A 10,644-nucleotide genomic window follows, 5' to 3' on the forward strand; every position below is an offset into this window, starting at 1 on the left:
GGGGGGGCGGGGGGGGACGAGGGAGGTGTGCTGAGTCACTGAGAGCCTGGGATCTCAACCATCACTGCACCACAACCCTTCTTTGCTCCTTCCATTGGCGTGCTGTTTTGTGGATCCAGGAAGGCTGTGCCCAGGCCTCCAGAGCAGGAGCCTCGCGACGATGTCTCATCTCTCAAAACCCGAGCGCCTCACTCCCAGACACCCCTCTTCCCAACCGCCTGGGATCTCAACCATCACTGCACCACAACCCTTCTTTGCTCCTTCCATTGGCGTGCTGTTTTGTGGATCCAGGAAGGCTGTGCCCAGGCCTCCAGAGCAGGAGCCTCGCGACGATGTCTCATCTCTCAAAACCCGAGCGCCTCACTCCCAGACACCCCTCTTCCCAACCCCCAAAGATACCCATCACCCTCCCCCACCCTCCTGCCAGGTACCTGGGAGCAGGTAGGACATGACAAACAGGGGCATCCTGGACTCCAGCGCCACCCTCTCCTCCTGCTCCTCCCTCGCCCGCTCGGCCAGCTCCTTGGCGAAGCAGCGCTCCAGCAGCGACTGCAGGGTGATGCTGATGGCCGGGGCGTGCGTTGCATTCATTGGCTGCGCGGCGGGACGGGGGCAAGGGGTTGAGGGGGCTCGGCCGTGGCGAACGCCATGCTTCCTTGCCGCCCGAACCCTATGACATCAACAACCCCCTGTGTGCCAACCAGTGAGGGTTGCCGGGGCAGCCCGCCCCTCCCTCCTTTCCACCCCTTTCCCGCCAGAGGGCTCACGGTGCGGCAGGTGGGGCAGCGGCTGGTGTGGTCCAGGCAGCGCGGCAGGCAGGCCTGGCAGAAGCTGTGCCCGCAGGGCGTGGTGACGGGGCGGTACAGGAGCTTGAGGCACAGCGGGCACTCCAGGTCCGACAGCAGGTCCTGGGGCAGGGGGGTGGAGTCGCCGCCCCGCATGTCGGCCACAGCGGCGGCCGCCGAGGCTAGCGAGGAGGCTGCCAAGGACACGGAGGACGCGGCGGAGGAGGGGCAAAGGGTGCCCTGCTCCCGTGCCGGGGCGGGGTGTGGGGGGGCGACATGCGCAGCCTCCTCATACCGCCTCACCAGCTCCAGAGCCTCAGCCTGCGCGGGGGTTGGGGGTGCAGCACGTCAGCCGCCGGGTGCAGCAGCGTCACGCTCGGCAGGCGAGCCCTTGCTGCTGCCGAGGAAGCCTTGCCCGGGCAGCTGCGTCTCAGGGATTGTGCACCCCGATCTCACAAACAACCCTCCCGCGGCGCAAGAAGCGCGAGCGCACCCTGAGCCTCTGGGCAGCGGCGCAGGTGGGTGCCAGCTTGAGGGCCGCCTCGGCGTCATGCACCGCACCCTCGGCGATCTCCGACGGGTCTGGCGCCAGGACCGAGTACTCGCTCTTCTGCTCAGCATGGGAATTTGTTTGGAGGGATGGGGTCTGTGGTGTGCGGCAGGGACAGCTGGGAATTGCAGGAGTTTGAATACACTCAAACCCACTGCTCGTTGACTCTGAGCAGCTCCTGGGCCCAGAATATGCTCCCCTCTCTCGCCCGGTCACAGCCAGCACCCACCGGGGCTTGCGTGAGGAGGAGGTGGGAGAAGCGGACTTGCTGCTCCGCCCTGGCACACAGCGCTGCAATTCTTTCGCCAGACGGGAGGTCGGCGCTGAGAGACTCACGCATGACCCGCCGGAACTGTGCAGGTGCGGATGGTGGGGGTGGGGCGTCGGGCAGCCAGAGTTCCACGGGCAGCAGGCCCCACACAGAATGCGTGCCAGCCACCCATGACGTCAACCCCCGGTGGCCGCCCCTTGAGCCTGCCGTACTGCGCGCACGCACATCTCGGAAAATGGTGGTGTGGTCCAGGCAGTCCTCGTCGTCGGTGGAGTCAATCGAGCCCGCCGTGGACCCCCCCACCCCGCTACCAGAGTGCAGGGTTCTCGATCGGTCCCTCCCCGAGGGAGGGCACGGGATGCGGAACCAAAAGGGTGAGGAGTTTGCATTCATCGTACTCCGAGGTGTGGAGAGGGAGCGCGTGGCCTGGGCGTGGAGTTAAGGGGCTTCCAGGGGTTGGGTCCCCGAATCCGTGCGAGGCCACGTCGCCGCGCGATCTCACCACTCGATGCGCCCAGCGTGGAGGAGAATTCAGCTCCAGAAGTGGGTAAGAGCGTGAGCTTGGGGGAACAGGTGGGTTGTCAACTCGAGATTGAAGGAGGTTAGCAATGAGTCGACGCGCCACCGTGAATGTTGCGAATCCGGGATCTTTGCGTGCCTTTTCTTGGATCCCCTCTTTGTCTGATTTGATGCAAGGAGCGCGCGCTGAAGTGCCAGCCACGCAATTGACAATCAATGTCTGATGTAGCACCTGTGCATGGATTGGAGAGAATCCCATTGGCCCTTCAAGAGTGACTCACTCCCCGGAACTATGTTTTCGTACAGGCCTACTCAAAGGATCCCACGTTTAAGACATCCCCAGTGCAGCCACAGAACCGGGAACCAAGGCGCACCGATGTCGCCATCAACAGCCTGCAGGAGATGTGCACCTTCTTTGGCGGTTCCCTTCCAATTGACATGACGCAAACGTCTTATCGCGGCACGCATCATTGCACGGGCTTTAGGGCCTTCTCCACATGATATTCGGATCTGAATGTGCATACAATCTCACACCGCTTCGATGAGCATCGTATGCACCGCACTTCATGGATCCCACCCGCGCCGGATCCCCTGGGCCCCGTGCGAGGGAACGCCCCATGCTGCAACGAAACAACGCACTGCACGGCAGAAATACCGATTCAGGTCCAGACTGGCTTCGTCGGCCCCTGTTCCCTCGGGAGACGAGGACCAGGAGGCAATTCAGTCGGCATACAACAAGGCGATCAATACGAGCAACCCTCCCGATGTCTTCATACAAGACATGCGAGACTTCGCGACGTCGGTGCGGGCCATGCATGGGTGGTGATGTGCAGAGATGCCTCGCGCAAGGGCCGTCTTCATGGATAATGGAAGAGAGACCAACAGCTTGTACCTGAGCCTGCTGCACAGGAGACTCAACAAGCAACAGTAGCTGTTAGGGAGCGTGCTTATGGGTTGACACAGTCATCCTTGACCCTCCCACCATCAAGCACAGGTGCTGAGGGGTGCGGACCCCAAGGATGCTGCCTTGCCTGTAGCGGCAGAGCAGTGGTTTGCTGAGTACGACCTGAATGGCTCTGGGAGGCTGAGTTCTGCGGAACTGGCTGCAGGCCTTCGTCGTTCCGGAGTGGAGATTAGCGATGCCCAAACGCTGGCATTCATGGAAGCTGCAGGGATATCAGCATCCCCGGAGGGGGACCTAGCAGTCAGAATAGAGGCCTTCCAGAACCTGCTCCAGTGCATGGCAAGGGCTGAATTTTATGGCCAGCGCGCTTTCAGCGCAAACACTCCGACGGCAGGGGTTCCTGCGCCGCAGCCACCCAAGGGTGAGGACCTGGAGATAATCCAGGTAAGCTTTGGTTTAGGGTGGGGTGGAGTTCCCATTCTGCAGGACGAATTCTTGGAGAAAGTTCTCTGACTCGCGACATCCATTAAGGTTTTGTCAGTCTGGTAGGGGTGTGTATCCGTGTTGGAGACCCTTTCATTTCATACTGAGTATTCCACATCCATACAGGAGAGGCTTGCAAAGCTGGGTGACGATGAACCTATTGTGTAAGGTGGTCAGATCCTAGAGAGGAGGTTATCATGGCAAACATTTCAACAGCGCTCCGAGAGAGACGCTCCACCTAAATGCGCGCCATTAACAGAAATGGCCTTCCTCCAAAGTCGTCATCGGAATTTGGGGGTAATTCCATAAGCTTCAATACATCCTGATCTCGATGACGCGGGGTAATTCCTCCTGACTGCGTGAGCTTGATAGAGGTGATGCCACGGTCGCCCAGTCCCGAGCGCTCCTCGGAGCGGTATCGCCAGAAACGATCCTACAGCCGAGAAAGGAGCCGTAGATCACCGTCGCCACGGCGCTCGCCACGGCATCGGCGTGAGAGCGAGCGGAGCAGGGAAGAGTACACTCGACGGTCCAGCCCTCTGCAGAGGAGTCCTCCTCGCCGGGACCGCTCAGACCGTGGGCGGGACTACCCTCCTTCCTCGAATGGAGCCCCACCTCGTGGATTCACGGCGCGGTGGGTGCCTGGGCTTTGCATGCATCTGCACAGGGCCAGGGGTAGGGGTTCGGGCCCGCAGGCCACTTACAAAGCCTGCTCTTGGGGGCAGTATGGACCCTTTGCACTGAGCGTGTTGACATCACCGGAACCCATTGTTCACAGCGCTGTTGCCATGCACACAATGCAGGGGAGACAGACGCCCACCAGTGGAGGATGTGAGTGACGACGACATTAAAGCTGAGAGCTACCAAGATCTGTGAGCTGCACTCCCTGGTGAAGGCATCCTGCTTTGGACATGTGATCTGTATACATGCCCCAGAAGACGGATGATGTTTGCCTTTTTTCTTGACCGGAGTCCCTGCCACTACTGCCGCTCTGGGCGGCACGCATTGAAAGCTTCTCCGGACCCACCCTGCCCCTGTCCCCCCAGGCGGCGGCTGAAGCGGATCAAGCTCAGGGAGCGTAATGTGGCCAGCATATGGCGAGTGACCCCGTCCCCGCCTCCCGAGGAGCGCGCGAGGCTGGAGAGGGAAATGGCAGAGGCGGCAGAGGCGCACCATGCCTTGCAGGCGCAGCAGCACCAAGCGCATTCACATCATGGTAGCAAAAAGTGAGTTCAAAGCAGATTGAGCATGAAGAGGGGCTGTTGCTTGGGGGCACAGCCATCGCTCTGGACTGTTGGTGGTGGTAAATTTGTTGCCGAGGAACTGCGACCCTCATCGCCCTAGGTTCCCCTGCGAGTTGCCTCATCCAAAGGATCAGCACTGGGACTGTGCAATGCTGTCAGGTCCCCCCAGTTCCTGATTACTCCACCCCTGGCGCTCAGGCAAGGAGCCGGTACGGCTGTCGAGCCCCCAGCCGAGGGTTTGGCTGTCCCGGAAACTGATGCAGGCACTCCTGCCCTGCCCGAGCTGGATCCCTTGGAGGCAGAGCTGAACCAGCGCGAGGCCTCGCTGTTCACGGTGAGGTCTGGCGGCGGGGATGACACGGGGCAGGATCTTTACACGTCTGACGAGGAGCCTCTGCGAATGCAGCCGTCCTCTCAAGGTGTCTGCATGCTACCGCCCGGCACATGGCTGATGCGGCAGCGGTCAATGGCCATCATCACGCTCATCCGGTCACTGCCCAATGCAACTTCGGTTCGTCAGGGTGCTCCAGCGCCTGCATCGCTCGTCCATTCTCACGATCCGGAACCCTCCCATGCAGTCCTGGCTGGAGACGCAGCGCGCTGCAGCCGCGGACGCGGCGGCCGCCGCCGCCGCGGCGGAAGAGGAGGATCGCCTGGTGGGGCCCGAGGCACCTGCGGGGGCCGGCGGGGTGAACGCCGACTACGGCCCCCACCTCCGACCCGGGGAGGGCACCGCTATGGCCGCCTTTGTGCAGTCCGGCCAGCGCATCCCCCGCCGTGGCGAGGTTGGCCTGACCAGCAGCGAGATCGACAACTTCGAGAGCGCGGGGTGAGATGGGATGGATGTTAGGGGGTGGGGCGAGAGGAGGGTGTTTGTGCAAGGGGCAAGGCATCAGCTGTCTGCAGCCGAGGAGGGCAGTGGGCTTGCAAAGCCCGGCAAACCCCCAGGCAGGATGCCTGTGCTGGTTCCCCGGCGAAGACTGGAGTTCCAGGCGCCTGTGCCGCCCGGAGCGACCCATGGTGCACTCTGCCGCGTCTACGCCCCCCCTCATCCCGCACACCGGCCTGTCATCGTCTCACCCCATCGCGCCCCAGCTCCCTCCCTTCCTGCCCCTGTCCCCCCCGTGCAGGTACGTAATGTCCGGGAACAGGCATGCGCGCATGAACGCGGTGCGCATCCGCAAGGAGAACCAGGTGTACACGGCGGAGGAGAAGGCGGCGCTGGCCATGTTCAACTACGAGGAGAACAAGCGCAAGGAGGCCAAGATCCTGGACGACATGAAGCGCCTGGTGCACAAGACGCTTGGGCCCGACGCCGGGCTGGACCCGGTGGAGGAGGAGGGCTGACAGGGGTCGGAGGGCTAGTATCGGGGCCGGGCGTGGCCCTCTGCGCCTGGCCATGCCAGCCTGCTGCCTGTGACCCTCACCCGCTGGAGGGGGGGGGCGGTGCTGCCGGCACACCCAAGGTGCAACAGGCATGGGGAGGGCGGCACGGTGGGGCGCTCCGCTTCCAGTAGCTCGAGGACTCTCGAGGGGCCTAACCCTGTCAAGGTGCAACACGACCTCCAGACTGTACAAACTAGAGCCATGTCAATGTCACTCCGTGGTGACTTGACCTCAGATCCGCAGATGGCTGGATGACCCAGCGCGGGAGCCTGAGCCGACGGGATTGTGCTGCGCATGAGGAACGGCCTGCTGCACTGAACGGGACGCGACCCAGATTGCACGCTTGACATATATCTATCGGCATGCAACTACCTCTTCACCACAAACAAATCAGACAGGACTCCCAGGAATGCACCGCATGAGCCAGCGAAAGGAGCTTTGCTGAGGTGTGTGCGCCCACATTCTGCCCGTCGGTCTACGCGGCATGAGGTCCACCGTCACATTACGGTCACCCTTATGCATTCGGGGGTGAGTCATCGGAACTCACACAAGCAGAGCTTCGGCGTGGAGGGTAGCTCCGGAGCGCAAAGCGCGCAGCAGGGGGTGCTCTCCATGATGATGACTCACGTGCTGAGTAGGAATGGGTTGACGTGGGGAATGCAGCCTGTCATCCCCTGGCCTAGGAGCTATATACCCGCGGGTCCAGAAAGCAAAACTCCATACGTTCGATTCCTTCCAGATTCAACCGTACACTATCCCTTCGTATTTGTCAATACAATCGGCAGCGAGCACCCCGGACCTTCACCCACTACCCGTCCCCGATCAATACTCAGGTGAGCCGCTCGGGAACCCTTGCCTCTGTCAGGCCTGGACCCGATTTCTCACCGGCATGCCATGGTTACGGGAATTTGGTGCATCAATGCATCGTGGGCTGCCTCTGAGCCCTCCCAGCTCCTCCTCACCCCATCCCGGAAGTTGACGTGCAGGCCGGCTCCCCCGCGATGAGTGCCAACGGCGAGTACCAGACCTCCTACGACCCTCCCAAGGACCTGCAGGCCCAGGCACATGTCAATAGCCTGGATGAGTACAAGCGCATGTACGACCAGTCCCTGAAGGACCCTGAGGTGGGTTGGGGTTAGAGTGAAGCTCCGTCGTCACGTGGTCCTCCGGGCAGCATCCCTTCAGAAAGATTTCGTCGGGCTGCCAATTCCACGCCTGCTGTGGGACGGGGGCGGTAAAATAAAAGGGCAGCAGCCCATCACCACAACTCGATCCATCTACTCACCCGTCCACTCTCTTCTAATTCGTGCCCCTCAGGCGTTCTGGGGCAAGATTGCCGAGGACTTCTACTGGAAGAAGAAGTGGGATGTGATCGAGAAGTGAGTTCACGGGGGAAATTGGGAGTTGGGTTCTGTGGCTCGAATGGTGCAAGGAGTCTGGGCGCATGCTCGTTGCCCTCTCTGCATGCCTCGGAGTCACGGTATCTAGCCGGCCTTTCTTGCGTCCTGCTTCCTCACATATCGTGCAGTCAACGTATCCCTGCTTCCTCCCTGTCGTCCTGCACTCTGTGTCCATTCCCCTGGACCTATCCCATTCCCCTTTTTCCATCACAAACAGACCTCCCACTTGACCCCCCACCCCACCCTTCCCCCCACCCCCTCCACCCCCTGATCTCCAGGCACAACATCGACACCAGCAAGGGCCCGGTCTCCATCGAGTGGTTCCTGGGCGCGCAGACCAACCTGGCCTACAATGCCGTGGACAGGCACGTCGAGGCGGGCATGGGCGACCGTGTCGCCTTCTTCTGGGAGGGAAACGATGTGGACCAGTCGCGCACCGTGACCTACAAGCAGCTGCAGGACCAGGTGTGCCAGGTGGCCAACTTCCTGCTGTCCAAGGGCGTGAAGAAGGGCTCCGACGTCACCATCTACCTGCCCATGATCCCGGAGCTGCCGGCCACCATGCTGGCCTGCGCACGCATCGGCGCGGTGCACTCGGTCGTCTTCGCCGGCTTCTCCGCGGAGTCGTTGGCGGGGCGCATCGAGGACAGCCGGCCCTCCGTGGTGGTGACCACCTCGGGCGTCAAGCGCGGCGCCAAGCCCATCGAGCTGAAGAAGATCGTGGACGAGGCGCTGGCCCTGCCGGGGACGGACTCGGTGACCACGGTGCTGGTGTACGACCACTCCATCGCGCTGCCGCGCAACAAGGTGGCCTTCACCGAGGGCCGTGATGTGTGGTGGCAGGACGTGGTGCCCGGGCAGCCCACCGAGGCGCCCATCGAGTGGGTGGACGCGGAGCACCCCTCCTTCAAGCTCTACACCTCGGGCAGCACGGGTAAGCCCAAGGGCGTGCTGCACACCACCGCCGGCTACATGGTGGGCGCGGCCACCACCTTCAAGTACGTGTTTGACCACCGCGCCTCCGACGTCTACTGGTGCACCGCCGACTGCGGGTGGATCACGGGGCACTCGTACGTGACCTACGGCCCGCTCTTCAATGCGGCCAGCCAGGTGGTGTTCGAGGGTGTGCCCACCTACCCCGACGCCGGGCGCTGCTGGGACATCGTGGACAAGTACAACGTCAGCCTGTTCTACACCGCGCCCACCGCCATCCGCAGCCTGATGGCCGCGGGCGACGAGTTTGTCACGCGCTCCAAGCGCTCCTCCCTCCGCGTGCTGGGCACGGTGGGCGAGCCCATCAACCCCGAGGCCTGGCGCTGGTACAACGAGGTGGTGGGCGGCGGCCGCGCGGCCATCGTGGACACCTGGTGGCAGACGGAGACGGGGGCGCACATGATCACGCCCCTCCCCGGCGCCATCCCCGCCAAGCCCGGGTCGGCCACGCTGCCCTTCTTCGGCGTGGAGCCCGCCATCCTGGACGAGTCGGGGAAGGAGGTGGAGGGCCCCGGCCAGGGCTACCTGGTGGTCAAGCGCTCCTGGCCCTCCATGCTGCGCACCATCGCGGGCGACCACGCGCGCTTCGAGCAGACCTACTTCAACGTCTACAAGGGCTACTACTTCACCGGGGACGGCGCGCGCCGCGACGAGGACGGCTACATCTGGATCCTGGGGCGCGTGGACGACGTGATCAACGTGTCGGGGCACCGCATCGGCACCGCGGAGGTGGAGTCGGCGCTGGTGGGGCACCATCTGTGCGCCGAAGCGGCGGTGGTGCCCGTGGAGCACGCCATCAAGGGCCAGGTCATCTACGCCTTTGTCACCCTCTACGGCGACGCCACCTACCCGCCCCCGGAGGAGACGCGCAAAGCCCTGATTGCGCAGGTGGGTGTGTTGGGTGGTGGTGGTCATGATCGAGGTGGTGGGGCCCTGGGCGACTCGTGCCGTCGAGGTGGGAGGGAGGCCGAGTGTCCTCCAGACACCCTGGCGCCCTGATGCGCTCCCCGCCTAGCCCCCTCGCGAGCCTCCACCCCGGCACCCAGCCACTCACGTCACCCAAACCCTCGACCCAACCCCCAGGTGCGCAAGGCCATCGGGCCCATCGCCACCCCCGACGTCATCCACTGGGCGCCGAGCCTGCCCAAGACGCGGTCCGGCAAGATCATGCGCCGCATCCTGCGCAAGATCGCGTCCCGGGAGGAGGACCAGCTGGGCGACATCTCCACCCTGGCGGACCCCAGCGTGGTGGAGACCCTCCTCAGCCTGCGCGGAAAGTAGGCGCGCATGCGACTCGACCGTGCCAGCGGGGTCGGGGAGGAGGCGCAGAGGAGGTGTGGCGGCCGCCTGCCACGGCCCGCGTCCCGGGGGCGTGCTTCCCCCTTCCTTCCCCCAAACTCCGACGGGCACCCATCTTGGGGGCCCGCGTCACAAACGACTGTCCCAGCAAGTTTTGTGCCGACGCCACAGTTTTTCCTGGCCCCTGTGCCCAAACCCGTCCCTTCTGTGAACCCCATGCCATCGCACCCTCTTGCCACGGGGGCGGGTGGGTGTCGTGTCGCTGCGCCGTCGAGTGCCCCTAGCCGTGAGCCAGCGAAGCCGGTCTCCCATCCTGGAGCCTGGTCTTGCACCGTCAGTGCTGCGTGTGGCCTTTTTGCTTGCTCTGTGAAGACCCGACACATGACAGATGGAGCAAGGCTTGAATGGTTGGGGGGGTTGCAGGGGAGAGTGTGGTGCCGCAGCATGAAGAAGGCTGCAGTGAGAGCTTGCAGTGGAGAACCCCTGGTCACCGGGGGACCAAAGGATTTTGCACCAGCACGAGCTTCAACGACTGGGGCCACAGATCGGAGATCCTCTGGTTCTCACTCATGCAGCCTGCCTGTGCTCAAGTGTATGCGGTCTGGCCACCTATGGCATCACACAACCTGCCCGTCATGCCCATGAGCTTCCAAACCTTGACCGCTGGGCTGAAGGCAGTCAGAATCCTCACCCAGCTCAGTCCTGGCAGAGTGAGGTGGCTGGGCCAGAGCGCGTGCACTTTGGCGGGATCAGGGCAGCTTCGCACATGGGCTTGGGTATGACTGCAAATCGCAGGCGAGGGGGGGGGGG

General features: G+C 63.1%; 3 protein-coding genes across 3 annotated transcripts in view; 2 read left to right on the forward strand and 1 right to left on the reverse strand.

The window, feature by feature from the left end:
- F751_3000 (LON peptidase N-terminal domain and RING finger protein 2) overlaps positions 1–1,999 on the reverse strand; it is a gene marked incomplete at both ends in the record, with an annotated part of 3,392 nt that extends 1,393 nt beyond the window's left edge. The window contains 5 exons of the mRNA XM_011399983.1: positions 432–594; positions 768–1,106; positions 1,279–1,398; positions 1,565–1,687; positions 1,832–1,999. Of these exons, the coding sequence (XP_011398285.1) occupies positions 432–594; positions 768–1,106; positions 1,279–1,398; positions 1,565–1,687; positions 1,832–1,999 (913 nt within the window). The remainder of the gene's footprint in view (positions 1–431; positions 595–767; positions 1,107–1,278; positions 1,399–1,564; positions 1,688–1,831) is intronic.
- A 3,494-nt stretch (positions 2,000–5,493) lies between these two features.
- On the forward strand, positions 5,494–6,103 carry F751_3001 (hypothetical protein; the record flags this gene model as incomplete). Its single annotated transcript, XM_011399984.1, has 2 exons — positions 5,494–5,585; positions 5,887–6,103. 2 exons carry the CDS (start codon positions 5,494–5,496, stop codon positions 6,101–6,103), a joined length of 309 nt encoding a protein of 102 aa, XP_011398286.1.
- A 1,040-nt stretch (positions 6,104–7,143) lies between these two features.
- On the forward strand, positions 7,144–9,816 carry F751_3002 (Acetyl-coenzyme A synthetase; the record flags this gene model as incomplete). The annotated part of the gene is made up of 4 exons (XM_011399985.1): positions 7,144–7,266; positions 7,460–7,521; positions 7,821–9,423; positions 9,619–9,816. 4 exons carry the CDS (start codon positions 7,144–7,146, stop codon positions 9,814–9,816), a joined length of 1,986 nt encoding a protein of 661 aa, XP_011398287.1.
- Positions 9,817–10,644: the final 828 nt, after the last annotated feature.

This window comes from Auxenochlorella protothecoides, assembly GCF_000733215.1.
Source record: "Auxenochlorella protothecoides strain 0710 unplaced genomic scaffold scaffold32, whole genome shotgun sequence".
NCBI classification, from domain to species: domain Eukaryota; kingdom Viridiplantae; phylum Chlorophyta; class Trebouxiophyceae; order Chlorellales; family Chlorellaceae; genus Auxenochlorella; species Auxenochlorella protothecoides.